Raw genomic sequence first — 18,338 nt, forward strand, 5'->3', positions numbered from 1 at the left:
AGGCCAAGCAGCATCAGAGGAGCAGGAAGGCTGACGTTTCGGGCCTTGACTTCTGAAGAAGGATCTAGGCCTGAAACGTCAGCCTTCCTGCTCCTCTGATGCTGCTTGGCCTGCTGTGTTCATCCAGCTCTACACCTTGTTATCTCAGTCACTGGTATACCACTGCTTTCAGCTGCTGACTTCTGCCTTCGGACCCTGCAGGATCGAGCAGCCTCCCAGCTAGCGCACTCTGGCGATGTGTTTATCACAGGGTGCCTGAGTCACGCAGCTTGGGCCTCCCTCAGGACACTGCCTGCCTTTGACTGGGACCCCGAACAACGTTTGGAAGATGGTTCACTCACACCGGGTCTTCCCGTTGTCAGGGGTACACTCAGAGAGCTGCTGCTCAGGAAGCTACATCTCCATCACAGCAGGTTCAAGTAGCTGGGCAGGGTGGGGGTGACCAGATGACCAGGGATGTGCTGGACAGTGAAGGCCTGAGCTGGACCTTGCTGCAGGAGATGGTGAATCTCCCATTGATGGACATCCAGCCTGCAGCAATGGTAGTGTTTGAGCCAGAGGTCTGACTTCAAGTACCCCAGCTCCAGTGGTATGTCATAACATGTTATTTTGAAATACCTAAAGCCTTTATAAATCTCTGAAAGTCTTTTGCTTCCTAATTCACCAACTGGATATCAGTGTACAGAGCAGTCAAAGCAGAAAATTAGTTATCAGACGCGTTAGGAAGCGTACTGGATGATATGGACTTCAGCACAAATATCATTACAAAGTAAAGAATATTTGTAATTGTATAAAAGCTGAGAGGACAGTGGTGACTATTGTTTAAATTCACTTCATTGGCTGTAAAGAACTTTGCAATATCCTGTAGTTATGAAATATCTGCAATTCTTTTTATAATGGGCTGTCACATCAATGTTTACTGGTACAATTATCATCCAAGTTTAAAGATAACAGTCAGCAAAGGCACAATGTGTTCTTCTGACACTTGCCTACCATTTTAATCGAGGTGTTAAGTTGCTTATCTTGAAACTTTTAATAAGTGGGTGGTGACTGGGAATTTTTTCACCCTGCATTGTGAATGTTTATGTTATCTCTTATTTTCTTTCATGATAGCTTTTTGGCTTTTGTGTCTTACAGAGCTCCTTGAAGAGAAGAGGAAGCCGAGAGTTTTACAAAGATAAGAAGGGTGCCACTCAGGTAAAATATCAGCTCTCGGGGCTATCTCCCACTACACCATATCGAGTTCCCTTCAGACGACAAGCTTGACTCACTTCTGGCTTTTTCGGGGCCAGGTATCTTCAGCCTGAGTTGACAATGTGACCATTTAATACAGCGGTCCCCTACCTTTTTATTCGAACAGTCAACACCATGAACTGATAACAAAAAAAAACACGCCAATCAATTCACTCTGTGAGGTTAACCTTTAATTTATTCATAACTTCCTTATCTATCTTTCTGTGTGAATGGTGGGCTAATTGGCAGAAGTCCAAGGGAGTGGTAGGTGACAGGAAATCACCTTGGATCATTGAAATCTTGTGTTCATTTCAGGTTCCCGGACCTTATTATAAAGGGCAAGGAGACTGCTCTCCTGATCCCAGCACCATGCAGAGAATGTGGATGATGAGCAGTGTCTTTTTTCAGGTTCTTAAGTCACTAGATGACTGTAACTCCCCAAATTACTGTGCGTCGCTGGTAAGCTCGGCTTCTTCCCACCTGCTTGTCTGAATCGTCACTATCAGCTGATCTGCTGGATCACTGCTGTCCCCTCAGCTCTGCTCCACAGGAGCAGCTGCCCGATCTCTCTCAGAGCACAAGAGAGCTCGCTCACAAATCTTTCTCCGGCGTCCAGTAAAACTCCTGGTTGCAGGTTCGAGCCCCAGCAGCAGGCACGCAACTGTCGGTCACAATTCAGCAGCTGATGGCAGCGGAACGGCCCAATTTTAAATCAGTTGCTTGCCTCATTCATTTTCTTTTAACATCTTTGTCGAATGCTGACATCCCCAGAGCTTTTACGATGGACAGGAATTGGAGCACATGATGAACGAAAACAGATCATTGTGTTTCCATGGTGAAGACCAAGTATTTACCAGGATAGTGACATGAGAATTGAATTCTTGGGAATTTATTGACTAATAACCAAACGTAGACTTTTAAATTTTATGTATAAGTTGAAAAGGTGGTTGTTGTTTTGTTACAAAATCAAAGGCTGGAGAAACTCAGCAGATTTGCCAGCATCTGTGGAGGGAGAAAGCGGAGTTAATGTTTTGGGTCCAGTGACCCTGTTGGACCTGAAACATTAACTCTGCTTTCTGCCTCCACAGATGCTGCCCGACTTGATGAGTTTGTCCAGCAATTTCTGTTTCTGTTTCCGATTTCCAGCATCCAGTTCTTTTTTTGCTGTTGATTTACTGTTGACTCAACTATTTAAAGCCGAGTCTTACTGTCCAGCAATGTCTCAGGTTTAATCCTCAATTTGCACCAGATTTGATCTCCGACCTGTGTCCACAAGAATACTGTCCCCCATTAGGAACAAGGTTTTTCTCCTGATTGCCATTTCCAAAACAATGCATGGACAGGAAGAAAATGTGTGGACATTGTGTTTGGTGAAGGCAGAAGCAGGCTGCATTCTCTCGCTTACCATACTAGCTGTGTGAGGATTAGCTGCTCCAAACCATCGGGTGTCATATAATTGTATCCCAACAAGGATTCAACATCTTCAGGGTGAACATTGCCAGGGAAAAGGAAGTAATATGGGTAATTGGGTCTGAAGCTGTCTTATGGGAGGAGTAATAGCAAACAGACTAAGTCTTTAGCCATGTATGTCTCCGGATAGTTTATCTTCCAGCCTTTTACACAAATATGCACTACTGACTATATTTCAAATGTACTTTAATGGTTGGAAATCACTTTGGTGCATCATGAAGTTATGAAAGACACTGTACAAATTCAAACCTGTGTAATTATAATTAGAGATCCCAGCTAAGTCTGAGCTTTGTGTTTTTTTGTTACAGTTTCGTTGTGTGTTAGGAAGAGCAGATGTAGTTTGTGACAGGAACAACTAGAATTGAGTAATGGTGGTGACTTCCAAAACCCCAGGGTCTCCCACCCCGTATTTGCTACCCACCTAGTAACTGCTTCCCCAAACCTGGCCTCCTGACACACGATAACTAGGCCAGGGGTTCAAATCTCTCTTGGCTCACATGGGAACAACATGAGAACTTCCTGGCCCCAGACCCCCTTCTGCCCCATTCAGGCCACACACACACTTTCTGGGATTGTCACATTCAACGTTACAAATGTGTACAGGATATTAATCAGTGTTGTGATTACAGGTAATGCATGGAGATAAGTTCTTATCTGCTGCCCCTGACTTGGGAAAAGTTGTGGGAACATTGAGAAATATCAGACACAGACTGTCAGTGAGAATTCCATGGAACAGACAGAAAAGTGTAACAGCAACATGCTTGAAATCTTTATCCTTGCAATTATTGTCACCAAGTCAATTGGAAATCTAGACCAGTCCCTGATGTATATTCAGTTTAATGTTTTGTGATATTTTTGTTCATTTTTTTTAAGACACCATGACTAAGATTAATCAGATCAGTAATTGGGAAAGTACTTGTTTCTGGCCTTGTCCTGGTCTTGAAGTGAAACAACATGGTTCAGCAATCTCAATTTGTCTGAGGAAGGGTCACTGGACCTGAAATGTTAACTCTGACTTCTTTTCACAGATGCTGCCAGAGCTGCTGAGCTTTTCCAGCAACTTCTGTTTTTGTTTCTAATTTATACAACATCCGCAATTCTTTCGGTCTCCATTTGTCTATGTTGATGTGATAGCACCTAAATCTGGTGAGCATTTGGACACCTTAAAAAGAAAAGACGCTGTGCTAATGGGTGGACGTAGGGCAGTACAAATTTCTTAAAGGATTTTAACCATTATGGCCTTTCAATTCCACTGGGAACATCCCCATCCCCAACTCTCCATGTCAACATCTGCTGCTCCCAGATGGACTATCAAACGCTGTTTGATTTTCCTCTTTCAAGGTAATGTAGCAATTTATTTCATGTATTTTCCAATGCGATCGATAACTAAAGAATGGGTCCCATGTAACGCAGCAAGGCTGCTGTATCATTACTGAGACACTTTACAGATATTAAATGGTAATGCTCACAAACAACCTGAGCAGGGTACAATGTTTTCCATTGTTCCATAATTCTTGAGTGGTGTTCTCTACTCCAACTTAATAATGTTCACAGGTGTAGATTTCTAACATTTCACCAAACAGTACAGTATTTGTCAATTCCCTTTGGTGACTGCTCCCAAACAGAACACTTGCGCAGTCATTAAAACATCAAATGAGGCTATTCGTCCCATCAAGTCCATGCCAGTTCTCTGAAGAGCAAACCAGTCAGTCCCATGCTCATGTGAACAACTTGATCAGCTGATACCTTAATTCATTAAAAAGCAAAATACCGGATGCTGGAAATCGGAAGTAAAAGCAGAGGCTTCTCCAACAGGTCTGGCAGCATCTGTGGAGAGAGAATTAGAATTAATGTTTTGAATCCAACATGACTCTTCTTCGGAGCTGAAAAGGGCTGGAAAATTACCACCTTTAGAACTCCCTTGATCTTTTGCTCTGGGCACCCTCACCATCTGTTCCTTCCCTCCCTCCCTACCCGACACTTTGTCAACAGCATAAAAACCACCATTTTCCAACCCCTGTTTTTCATCTCCAAATAGATGTAACTGTCCCTGTTGAGTTTCTCCAGTGTTTTCACTCTTTATCCTTAATTCGCCTGTCAGTTTGAATTTATAAATAAATGGTTTTAGTGTGGTAATGTTCACATTTATTTTGACGGAAGAGTTTTACCCTTTCACTAATTTGGCGTGAGGCTTCTCTTGACAGGAATGGGAACTGCTGCTAGCTTGCCACCAGACCTCCCCTCAGTCAGCAGCTGTGTAATGAATGTCCCAGTAGAGACCTTACATCCAGGCTTCAGTTCTCCCTGATACACTGTCAAATACACAGCCACCTCATTAGCTCACAGGCTTTTGCTGGCATCATGTCCCCAGAAAGAGCTGTGATCGATTGATTTGTGAACCACTTCCTCCCTCTGGGGAGTTACAAACCCCTCCGGCATGTCAAATTAACATTAACTCCGGCTTCAATCGACAGGCTGGGGAGTGAGAGGAGGAGGAGGAGGAGTAAGGTGCTGCAGCTTTGTTGCACCCACTGGTTATCCAGCAAGCGCTGACAAATGGGACCAGGTCAGATTGAAATGTTTGGGTCAGCGTGGACAAGTTGGGCTGAAGGGTCTGTTGCTGTGCTGTAGGACTCTATTAATGACCCGTTCATCTTTCTACATTCAGGAGGATAGCGCTGACCTCAGGTGCCAGCTCCAGTTTGCGAAGGAGGAAGGCTCTTTGATGCGCAAGAAGATGGCAAAACTGGGAAGGGAGAAGGATGAATTGGAGCATGAACTGCAGAAGTATAAGTCCCTGTATGGGGATGTGGACAGCCCACTCCCTACTGGTGAGGCCGGAGGACCTCCCAGCACTAGAGAGGCCGAGCTCAAACTGCGCCTGAAACTGGTGGAGGAAGAGGCCAACATCCTGGGCAGGAAGATTGTGGAGCTGGAAGTGGAGAACAGAGGCCTCAAAGCCGAGATGGACGACATGAAGTGCCAGCACGAAAGGGAGTGTCCAGGCCGGGAACACATCCCGAGCATTCCTGCCTCGCCACACGGCGACTCACTGGAGTCAGCAGCCGAGCTCCGGAGGCACCTGCAGTTTGTGGAGGAGGAGGCGGAGCTTCTGCGCCGCTCCATCAGCGAGATCGAAGACCACAACCGGCAGCTCACCCATGAGATCAGCGTGCTGAGGCGCGGCCCCGGCCAGGAACCTGCTTGGCTGGAGGAGAAACCGGGAGTCTCCCTTCAGGAGGAGCTGAAAGCAGCCCGGCTGCAGGTCAATGAGCTGAGCGGCAAGGTGATGAAGCTCCAGTACGAGAACCGGGTGCTCATCTCCAACGTGCAGCGCTATGACCTGGCGTCGCACCTCGGCCTCCGCACGGCCAGCCCCAGGGACAGCGACGCCGACAGTGACCCGGGCAAGAAGGAGAGTGACGGCGAGGAGAGCCGAGGCCCGCCCCAGCCCAAGAGGGAGGGCCCCATCGGTGGCGAGAGTGATTCGGAAGAGGTGTGCGAGAAAACGCCGGGCAAGCCACCAGAGGTGGTTGACATCTGCACCTTGGAGCTGCTGAGGAAGAGGGAAGACACGGAGTCGCTCATCAGCATCAAAAGGGAGGCCGAGCGCCTGGGCAGGACGGTCGACCGCCTGATTACAGACACCAACAGCCTCATCTACGACGCCAAGCTGCTGGTGACCAGTGCTGCCTCAGACCAAGGCTTCAGCGAAGACGGGGAGAGAAGCAGCAGCAGCAGAAACCAGCCTGAGCTTCTGGACACCATCAACACCAGGATGAAGGCGTTCCGCTCCGAGTTGCACACCTTCATGGAGAAAGTTGACCATCTCGGGGAAGGGCTGAGGGAACAAATGGATGACCTGTCGCCCTTGCCCCATCTGACAGAGTCTGGAAGCTTCCTGTCATCTGTGACTTCTATGTCTCGCGACTCTCCTGTCGGAACTCTGGGGAAGGAGCTCATCGCTGACTTCCAGGTAAGCAAGCTGGGTCTGTCTGCTTTTAGATGCACCACTACTGCTCTCGCTTCTGCTGTTGCCTTTAAACTCAATAACACTTTGCATCTTTATTAAGCATAAACCAAACTGCACAAAAACAATCACTAAATACATTCTGTGCTCAGCTCATGGAGTTTGTTGTGAAGCTCGAGCAGAATTGGGAAAAATTGTAAGATTTACCCTGATGAAGACCTTTACAGCTCATTTCAAAAACCCCTAGAGACCAGCTCAAATGGAATTAGGCTATGTAAGATGTAGCATTAATCAAATTCTACGTATCAAAGATATAAAGCCTCTATGTACTTTCATCTTTTTTTTACAGCAGATCAGACAGGGCAGAATGTCATTGAGACAACTCGTTTTCTGCTGTTTCTGAGCCAACATGGGTTAGGAGCAGTGCCAAATTCAGTAGGTGCCAACCATCGCATTTCTCACACCTTCTCCAGGAGGTAGCCAGACGGAGAGCTTGGCCAGGTGCACTGTTTGCGCACTGAGTCATAGCATCACTATGAGTGCTGGTGCTGAGCTGTGGGCCTACGATATCGGTGAAAGATGAGCAAGGTTTTACACAGCTTGCTTTCTGAAGCAGAATGGCATTGGTACGTACCTTTGATTGGAGAGTGAACAGGCCAGTTAGGATTCAGCTGACTGGTTGCTTCCAAAATATATGGCCCAGAAGTAAAAATCCAGCTCTTTCTCCACTGGACACAGAAGAAGGTTTAACGATGTGGGTTATACAAGTTTTTATTGGCTTCACCTCAGATTTATTGCTGTGATTAATCTCTTTTCTACCCTCCTTTCACTGGACCCTTTGTTGCCGTAGCGCCTCGGGCCCTGTTTGATTTCAAACTTTGCAAAATGCGGCAACTTTGTTTACACTGTTAGATGTGTTCAATGAAGCGAGGATTTGGGTATTATGGAATGAGGTGGTTAAACCTGAACAAATACTTCCCGATAATTCAATTACATACAATCTTAAAATACTTACCCAAGCAAACCAGAATCTTTCCACTGAGTTAGTTCATCATAGCAGCGAGAACTGGTGGGGACAGGCATTACACACTGAAGAAGCTGACCCAGCGTGACATACAGATATATTTTGCAAGACTACCATGGGGCAGTGGAGTGTTGCCCTGTGAATTGTTCATTACTTTGTTATGCTGCAGTTCGATCAACCCATCACAATGGTGCATTAAATGAAGTTAATAAAACTCCCATCACTACACAGCTTTTTGTTAATCTAGGTTATTGATTGATAGTGACCAAGGTGGATAATTATGTGTAGGATATGCATCAATCAAAATTTAATTGAATGACAGAATAACTCAAGGGGCTGAATGGCCTGCTTCTGATTCTATGTCCACCTACCAATGCAGTTAGAAGCCGCAATTTCATTGAGCCTGATAGCAGAGTAAAATGTGTACCAAATCTTAACACATGTTCTTAATTAATTTGTAAATGGTAAGGAGTTTTATCAGATTTTTTAGACAGGTTGCCTGGGAAATCTGTAAATGTTGCTGAGCTGTGAAACTCCACCATTCTAACAGCCAAACCTCACCAATTACTATTTTGGTTGTGCTTCACTTTTGTAGCCTGAGTGAGGTAGAAACTGGTGGCATGATCGATAGGTGAAATTGAGACCAACAAATTGCGAACGCGAATCCCACTTCTCATCTGCCACAGGCTGACCACATCACTAATGGCTGGCACGTGTTGCGTGACAGTTTGGAGTTTATTTTCTGTATTTCCCGAGAACAGTCAGTCTATTGCCAATCTACATCGAATATCAGCCAAGAAGAAGTGATAATTTAGAGTGTTTTTGGTTGTTAGGGGCTGGTGATATCCAATGGAATACTAACACAATGTGAACCATTGGCTTCAGTGAGAAAATGGAAGTAAAAACATCAACACCAAACATTGCACATTGAAAGACTGGTGTGATTAAATAAGGAGTAGTTTATAAATGTCACTGGATTTCCTAAAAAATATTGATAGCGTTAAATGTTCAATAGATTTGTCCAGAAGTGTAGTAGGATGATACTTCATTAAAAATGTGTTGTGGAGGTGCTGGTGTTGGACTGGTGTAGACAAGGTCAGAAATCACATAACACCAAGTTATAGTCCAACAGGTTTATTTGAAATCACAAGCTTTCAAAGCGCTGCTCCTTCGTCAGGTAAAGTCGACTTCGAAAACTTGTGTTTTCAAACAAACCTGTTGGACTATAATATGGTATAGAGATAACAAGGTGTAGAGCTGGATGAACACAGCAGGCCAAGCAGCATCAGAGGAGCAGGGAGGCTGTTGTTTCGGGCCGAGAGCCTTCTTCAGAAATGGGGGAGGGGAAGGGGGTTCTGAAATAAATAGGGAGAGAGGGGGAGGCAGAGAGAAGATGGATAGAGGAGAAGATAGGTGGAGAGGAGCCAGACAGGTCAAAGAGGCGGAGGTGGAGCCAGTAAAAGTGAGTGTAGGTGGGGAGTTAGGGAGGGTATAGGTCAGTCCAGGGAGGATGGACAGGTCAAGGGGGCGGGATGAGGATAATAAGTAGGAGATGGGGGTGGGGCTTGAGGTGGGAGGAGGGGATAGGTGGGAGGAAGGACAGGTTAGGGAGGCGGGGACGAGCTGGCCTGGTTTTGGGATGTGGTTGGGGGAGTGGAGATTTTGAAGCATGTGAAGTCCACATTGATACCATTGGGCTGCAGGGTTCCCAAGCGAAATATGAGGAGCTGTTCCTGCAACCTTCGGGTGGCATCTGCAGGAGGCCCAGGATGGACATATCGTCTAAGGAATGGGAGGGGGAATTGAAATGGTTCGCGACTGGGAGGTGCAGTTGTTTAGTGCGAACCGAGCGTGGGTGTGCGACTGGGAGGTGCGGTTGTGGTATAATGTGGTGTTGTGTGACCTCTTACTTTCTCATTAAAAATAAATAGTTAACTCCCACCTTAAAGTAGTGACCAAAGCAATATAATTCCTCCATTGTTATCACCAACAGGAGTGTGTAGACTGATCCATTCATTAAGGCATTTGTTCAAACCTCTGAGTTCCACAAGTCCTTTGGATCCAATTCCATGAGCTGAATTACAGAATAACCAGAGAGAGTTCAAGATTCCCCATTCGCTTATTGATCCATGGAAAGACACAAGGAGACATGCCATGAAATCAACCAATTCCCCCTTCCTGTACAGAGCGGAGAGTGTGTGCTGTCTTCAGACAGGCAGCACCATGATTTAAAGCTGGTACTTGCCTCCAGCCAAGAAACCACCCCTCACTAACCCGCTCCCAAATGGTGCTTTGTGCATGGCTCCTGCAGGGATAGGCAAATTCTTTCATGATCTGTAAGCTTGCCGTTGGTTTGATTCATGCATCCTTCATTGCATGCGCCTCATAACCAGTGTTTGCATTCTTTTTTCCTCTCTTTCTCTTTTTTCTTTTCAGATGTTTCAGCCCATCATTTTGCTTATACTCATTTTGGTTCTGTTTTCATCACTCTCTTATGCCACTGTGTTTAAATTGGTTTTCCTTTTCACGCTTTTCTTTGTCTTGTAGTTTTTTAGTCGTCTACTATACCCATTTTTGTTTTTTTTTTTATTCCCTCCCTGTCCTTTGTTGTTTTTGTTAAATCGCCCATGCACTCAACAGTCCAAACTGAGGGACCAGCCCGAATGGCAGCTTGTCCCCAGTCACAAAGAACAGGAAGAGACCCTTCAGACCCGAGGCACGATGGACCAAATCCGCAAAGCTGATGGAGACTACAAAATGTACAGGACAGAAGACGAGAGCTGCTTCAGTACAGAGGTAATTAAAGACATTCGTTTTTGGTAACACTTTGGGAAGCATTTTGATTCAGGCATCAATTTCTATCGTGCAGAGCTGGGTTCCCAATTAAGAGGAAAGGGTTTAAATCTCTGTGTTTCTGTAATAGTCCCTAAAGAGGTGGATAAATTTTAAAAAGACATTTTGGATTTCATACAATCTGCACAAAGTGTTCAACAAAGTTTCATGTTAGAAGACTTCTACTGCAACAAACCAAATGAAATCAACATCGACTAAACATCATTTAGTAGAAACCTAATAAATTAATGGAAAGTATTTCCAAATAACTTCTTAACACAATCAAAAACCACAAACAATATTAGACAGTACATCTCATCCTCTGTGGACATGTAGTCTTGACTGTCATTCTCCCAGGCCTTCTCCCCCAATTTGCCAAGATAAATCTGCCATTGTACTTCAGGTCTATGAGCATAATCAATTTCCATTTTAAGGGTTCAGCCTGGTCTCCAACTTACCACAATCACAATTTGTTTTTCAAAATGAGTTGTGTTCTCACCAGCACTCTGCTTGCTGGTTCCCCAAAAGCTGTTCATTTCTTTCACTTCGCAAAACAGCACCTGTTGTGGGTGGTCATCTCTAAAACAATGTCTGAGTACCTCTGGGAGTCTGCACATAGGAAGGCCAGCTGCCTTCCTTTTGTGTCCAGTTGTTAAAGCTTACACTATGTTTCAGTGGGATTCGACCTATTCCCTCGATCACATTGGCCTGTTGCCAGGCAGATTTCAATCCAATGTCACTCCATTTTAGGCCATTCTGTTTCACTTCATATGTAAAATCACTGCTTAAAGCATAATCTTCTTTTAAGGTTAAGAGACATGAAACCTGGCTATAACTTTTGTTTTTCTTTTCATTTGTGGGATGTGGGTGTTGCAGGCTGGGCCAGCATTTATTGCCTGCCCCTAGTTGCTATTAAGAAGGTGGTGGTGAGCGGTCTTCTTGAACCACTGCAATCCATCTGCTGCTTTGGAATTGTCCGTGATGAATTGCTTTATATAGAATCCCTACAATGTGGAAACAGGCCATTTGGCCCATCAAGTTCACCCTGACTCTCTGATGAGCATCCCACCCAGACTCAACCCCCCCACCCTTATCATTCCTATGGCTAAACCACCTAACCTACACATCCCTGGACAACATGGGCAATTTAGCATGGCCAATCCATCTAAGCAACACATCTTTGGACTGTGGGAGGAAACCCACGCAGACACAGGGTGAATGTGCAAACTCCACACAGACAGTCACCCGAGGCTGGAATTGAACCCAGGCCCTGTTGCTTTGAGGCAGCAGTGCTAACCACTCAGCCACTATGTCAATCAATCTTTCATTATCAGTAAGTTGGAGGATTATAGAGAAGCCAAAAAGGGAACACTTGTTATGTCAGAAGAATCACAATGACTGTGTAGGGCTGAAGACCACAATTGAACCTCAATCCTTGGATTCTGGAACAGTGCCAGAGGATTGGAAAACTGTCGATGTAACACCTTTAGTCAAAAATGAAAGGAGACAAAAAGCAGATAACTGTAGGCCAGTAAACTTGACATCTGCTATTGGGAAAATGTTAGAGCCTGTTATACAGGATAAGAGCATTTAGAAAAACATAATATCGTTTCGCACTATCAGCATGACTTCATGAAGGGGAAGACAGGGTTGGCAGAAATTAGAATTTTTTTGAGGATAGATAAAGAAGAAGCTGCAGAATGTGTACATAAAAAGTGTTTTAAAATTATTCATTTATTACTTTACGCATTCTTAAAGAATGTCTCCTTTTACAACAGGATAATTAAAATATCCATTATCCAGGCCAATTAAATTTCCAACTGCAGAAACTGCAAGCGCTTGAAACCTCTTTGTTTAGTGTAAAATAAATAAGCACAATTAACACAAGGATAAGAGACTCAGAGCTGTCAATCAAGTAATATTTTCCCAGAATCTGAACTGTTCCAGCATTCTAATGGAGATGTTTGTTGCTGGATGGTCAGTAGGTGTTCTTGACTGAGAAGCTGTACTGACCATCCAGCAACGAACATCTCTTCTTCACAGACTCTCTCTCCTGAGACGGGCAGGCACCCCCCCCCCCCCCCCCCACTTCCCGTGGTGGTTTACCTGACTCCTGCTATCTGCCTCAAGGTTGAAAATCTAGACTTTTAGAAACGTAAATGAGTCTGAAGAATTATATATGTTCTCCAGAAGAAGTTGAATAGTTGCTTTGTCAAATAAGGATGGGCTAATCAGGAAGCACAATCATCTCTCTCTCCCTCCCTCGCTGTTGCTCTCTCTCTCTCTCACTCACACATCAAATTAAAAATAAGAGAAATACGAAAAGACTAGAAACAGCCGAGAGTGAAGGCAGAGGTTAATGGAATTATACTCAAGCTTTTCCCGCGGTGGGGTCCGACCATGCTCTCTGTTTTATCAGCAGTGTGTATTGCAGTTAACACCCGAGCATTGGAGTGGTGACTTGCACAATTATCATCTATCTTTTTAGAAACTTATGTTTTTTTTCTGTTTCTGGCATTAAGTCAGTTTTGAAAATCTTCCATCCTTCTAGACCAGTCAAATTATTTTCAGTGAGACAGAGGCCCACACTATCATCTGCACACCACAATTGCAGCAAAGTGTCTGATGAGCAAAGATCTTTATTCTGTATATATTTTTCTCCAGAGAAGGATGATTTTAACAGTTTGTGATGTGTGCAGGGTTTCCCACCAGCGCTGCATCATTGCAAAATCATCTCTTTTCACCTGTTGGGTTTGTGTAGCATATATATAGGGAGTTCTGGAAACTGCTCCAAAAATAGCCTGGCACGTTATTTTTTTGTGGAAATGTTGGTAGAGTCAGAAGTAGGGAGGCGAAGGCAGTCCTACGAATATACAGTTGCCAACTATTGACTGCTTCCTACCATATCCAGCTCTTATTTTTAGTGACTTGATGGTTCTTGAAACTACCAGACATTCCAGTCCCTGGGATATTAAGGTGTCAGCTGTGTTCATTGAAAACTCAGATTATACTGATGAGACTTGAACTTGACACACACCAAGCCCTTTGATCACTTTGGACAGGTGTAGTGGCAGATCTACCAGTTTTGGCTAAAAGATAAGAGCCACCCCTGACACTTTCGATGCACCTACCTTATTTTTTTTAATTCACTCATTGGATGTGGCTGCACCTGGCCAGGCCAGCATTTATTGCCCTTCTCCAATTGCCATTGAGAAGGTGGTGAACTGCCTTCTTGAACCGCTGCAGTCCATCTGCTGTGGGTAGACCCACAAGTTCCAGGATTTTGACCCAGCAACACTGAAGGCACAGCAATATATTTTTCAGTAAGAATGGTGAGTGGCTTGGAGGGGAACCTGCAGGTGCTGGTTTTCCATTTATCTGCTGTCCTTGTCCTTCTAAATGGTGGAGGTCATGGGTTTGGAAGGGGCTGTCTGAGGAACTTTCTGCAGTACATCTTGTAGATAGTACACACTGTTGCTACTGAGTGTCAATAGTGGAAGAGTATTTGTTTACCATTGTGATGCCAATCAAGCGGCTGCTTTGTCCTGGATGATGTCAAGCTTCATGAGTGTTGTTGGAGCTACACTCGTTCAGGCAAATGGGGGGTATTCCATTACACTCCTAACTTGTGCCTTATAGAGTGTGGGCAAGTCTTTGGGAGTCAGGAGGTGAGTTACATCCTACAGGATTCCTAGCTGCTGACATGCTTTAGTAGCCATTGTATTTATATGGCTTGTCCAGTTCAATTTCTGGTCAATTGTGAAATTGCAGGCCGCTGATAGTAGTAGATTCTGTGATGGTAATGCCATTGAATGTCAATGGATTGTCTCTTATTGAAGATGATCATTGCCTGGCATTTGTGTGGCGTGAATGTTACTTGTTGTTTGTCAGGCTAAGCTAGCTATTGTCAAGGTATTGCTGCATTTGGATATTGACTGCTACTGATGATGAGTCAGGAATGTTGCTGAACGTTGTGCATTTATCAGTGAACATCCAAACTTATGGTGCAGCAAAACTGGTTGATGAAGCAGCTGAAGATGGTTGGGCCTCGGACATTACCCTGAGGAACTCCTGCAGAGATGTCTTGAGCTGAGATGACTGACCTCCAACTACACAGCCATCTTCCTGTGCTAACAAAGTTATGCAAAGCACTATGGAGCTCTGAAACAAACAAAAACAGACATTGCTGGAGAAACACAGCAGGTCTGGCAGCATCTATGGAGACAAAGCAGAGTTAACTTTTCAAGTCCGGTGACCCTTCTTCCTTTGAGCCGGGTGGCAGGTATGGCTTTAACCGGTGGAGAGCTTTCTCTCTGATCCCCATTGATTCTGAAAAATGGCCACTGGACGTGAAACCTTAACTCTCTCCACAGATGCTGCCAGACCTGCTGAGTTTCTCCAGCAATTTCTGTTTTATATGTCCCATTGTCTCTAGTTTTGCGAGGACTCCTTGACACCACACTCATCAAATGAGGTCTTGATGTCACAGGTAGACTGGATTAAGGTCAGGAACTGAGCGGAACCCAAACTGGGCGTCACTGAGCAGGTTATTGCTGAGCAGGTGCTGCTTGATAGCGCTGTTGATGACACCTTCCATCACTTTACTGATGATCGAGAGGAGACTGATGGAATGTTAATTGGTCAGATTGAATCTGTCCTGCTTCTGATGTACAGGATGTATCTGGCCAATTTTCCACATTGACGGGTAGAAGTCAGCATTATAGTTGTAAGGGAACAGCTTGGCTAGAGGAGCAGCAAATTCTGGAGCACAGGTCTTCAGTACTATTGCCAGAGTGTTACAGTGCCCATAGCCTTTGCAGTATCAAGTGTCTCCAATCATTTCTTGATATCACGCAGAGTGAATCAATTTGGCTAAAGGCTCGTATCTGTGATGTTGGGGACTAAGGTCTTTTCCCCAGGGTGGGGGGAGTCCAAAACTAGAGGGCATAGGTTTAAGGTGACAGGGGAAAGATTTAAAAAGGATCGGAGGGGTAACTTTTTCACACAGAGAGTGACGCGTGTATGCAACGAGCTGCCAGAGGAAGTTACAACATTTGAAAGGCATCTGGATGGGGTGTATGAATAGGAAAGGTTGAAAAGGATATGGGCCAAATGCTGGCAAATGGGACTAGGTCAGATTGGGATGTCTGGTTGATACAGATGAGTTGGACCGAAGGGTCTGTTTCCTTGCTGTATGATTCTATGACACAGGAGGAGGCTAAGATGGATCATCCACTTGGCACTTCTGGCAAAAGATTGCTGTGAATGCTTCAGTCTTATCTTTTGCACTAAATAAAAACCAAAAGAACTGCTGATGCTGTAAATCAGGAACAAAAACAAAGTTGCTGGAAAAGCTCAGCATCTGTGGAGGAGAAAACAGAGTTAATGTTTTGGGTCAGGTGACCCTTCCTCAGAACAAGGACTGTGCGATGGTCACTCTTACTGATCCTGTCATGGACAAATGCATCTGCAGCTGACAGGTCGGTAAGGATGAGGTCAAGTATGTTTTTCCCTCTTGTTAGTTCCCTCACCACCTGTCGCGGACCCAGTCGAGCAGCTATGTCCTTTAGGACTGGACCAGCTCGATATGTGGTACTGCTGCTGAGCCACTGTTGGTGCTGGACATTGATATCCCCCACCCAGAGTACATTCCTCCAAATGAAGTTCACGATGGAGGAGTATTAATTCATTAGCTAAGGAGGGGTTACATAGTCATCAGGTTTTCTTGTCCAAATTTGACCTGGTGCCATGAGGCTTCATGGGGTTTGGAGTCAATGTTGAGGACTCCCAGGGCAACACCCTCCCGACTATATCCCGCTGTGCCGCCCCCTCTGCTGGGTCTGTCCTGCCGATGGGACAGGACACATCCACGGGATGGTGATGGCGGTGTCTGGGCGACATTATCTGTACGGTATGATTTCATAAGCATGCCTATGTCAGACTGTTGCTTGACTAGTCTATGAGACAACTCTCCCAATTTTGGCGCTAACCAGATGTTAGTAAGGAGGACTGTGCTGACGACTGTTGTGTTTCTGGTGTCTCGGTTGATCCCATGTGGTTTCTTTCCTTTTGTTGAGACTTTATGGTGATTGTTACAACTGAGTGACTTGCTGGGCCATTTCAGAGAACAGTTAAGAGCTAACCACATTGCTGTGGGTTAGAAGTCACATGTAGGCCAGATTAGGAAGGACACCAAAAGGCATTAGTGAACCAGACAGGTTTTCCGGACAAACAACAATGGTTTCTTGATCATCAGTAGACTCTGTAATTCCAGATTTTTATTGAATTCAGATTCCACCATATGCTGTGGCAGGATTCAAACCTGGGTCCCCGGAACATTACCTGGGTCTCTAGACTAATAGTCTGGTAATAATACCATTGGGCCGTAACCTCCTCCAGGCAATGGAAATACAGTGTACTAATTTAGTTAGTGGAAATCAGGCTTTTAAACAGGTATATTAGGAAGAATATTTTTGTTCGAAAATCAGCAACTGCTCAAAATTAAATTTGAAATACAGCAACAGAGACAATTTAATGGTTGCAATTAGATCCCTGGAGAAACCATCTTTGATGGACTAAATGGCTATTTCTTATACACAGCTGTTCTGTTCAAATACTCTTACCATATTTCAAATTAACAAACACTGTTCAGCTGATTTGGTTCATCACTTCAGCACAAATTCATGAGACATTGTACATCATAGGTTTTGTTTATTCTGCAGGTTTGATGAATATCTTGGTGTTGCTGCTGCAAAGCTGGTTTGTATTAAACTTTTGAGAAGTAGCCCAATGGAAGCACCATGACGCTGCTTTGCCTGTGCGATTGGCAGCAGGATGGGTTAGGGTTAGGGTTTGGAAGTTAGAAGTTGTGTAGTGTGTTAAGTAATATTGGTGTGCAGCAGATGGGATTATGATAAAAGGTTAAAAATATCAGACCTGGCTCAATGCAGATTAGGGTGATAATGTTCTCAGCAAAGAGGTATTCCAGAATGATAGGGAAGGAGAATTGGCCATATTGTGATAATATTGATCCAAAAAACTCTTATTGCACTGGAGTAGATGGATGTACTTTAGGGTGTAAGGTAGATCCTATTTGGTTGGAACAGAGGACCTTAAAGAGCGATTACACCATGTAATGGAAGCCACAAACTGTGGGAAGGAGACTATGGAGCAAATTTGCAGGGAATTTACAGAAATGTTCAAGGACATCAGAGCGGTATTATTAAATTTACTTGAATTATTCAGCAGTAGATTAGGATAGTAACAGTAGCAACAGAAAACAGGAAGAGGATCTCCTGAAATGATTACACTAAAAACAGAATTCAAGTGGTGAGGTGAGCATGACCGCCCTTGACATTAAGACCTCTTTAGACTGAGCATGGCAACAAGGAGCCCAAGGAAACCCAGAGTCACTGGGACTTAGGAGTAGGGACTCTCTGCTGGTTGGAGTCATATCTGGCACATAGGAAGATAGTCATGGTTGTTGGAGGTCAATCATCTCAGCTCCAGGATATCTCTGCAGGAGTTCCTCAGGATAGTGTCCTAGGCCCAACCATCTTCAACTGTTTCATCAATGACCTTCCCTCCATCAGAAGTGAGGGTCATTGCCGTTGATTCAACATCATTAAGCACCATTCACAACTCCTCAGATACTGGAGCAGTCCATGTCCAAATGCAACAAGACCTGGACAATAGAGATAGTAAGAACGGCAGATGCTGGAGTCAGAGATAACACAGTGTGGAGCTGGAGGAACACAGCAGGCCAGGCAGCATCAGAGGAGCAGGATAGTTGACGTTTCGGGTCGGGAC

General features: G+C 44.7%; 1 protein-coding gene across 1 annotated transcript in view; it reads left to right on the forward strand.

The window, feature by feature from the left end:
* LOC109914334 (microtubule cross-linking factor 1) overlaps positions 1–18,338 on the forward strand; it is a 162,378-nt gene that overhangs the window by 89,558 nt on the left and 54,482 nt on the right. Inside the window, exons 4-6 of the mRNA XM_048596189.1 lie at positions 1,138–1,197; positions 5,372–6,679; positions 10,338–10,493. Of these exons, the coding sequence (XP_048452146.1) occupies positions 1,138–1,197; positions 5,372–6,679; positions 10,338–10,493 (1,524 nt within the window). The remainder of the gene's footprint in view (positions 1–1,137; positions 1,198–5,371; positions 6,680–10,337; positions 10,494–18,338) is intronic.

This window comes from Rhincodon typus, chromosome 4 (genome assembly GCF_021869965.1).
Source record: "Rhincodon typus isolate 14 chromosome 4, sRhiTyp1.1, whole genome shotgun sequence".
Classification (NCBI taxonomy): domain Eukaryota; kingdom Metazoa; phylum Chordata; class Chondrichthyes; order Orectolobiformes; family Rhincodontidae; genus Rhincodon; species Rhincodon typus.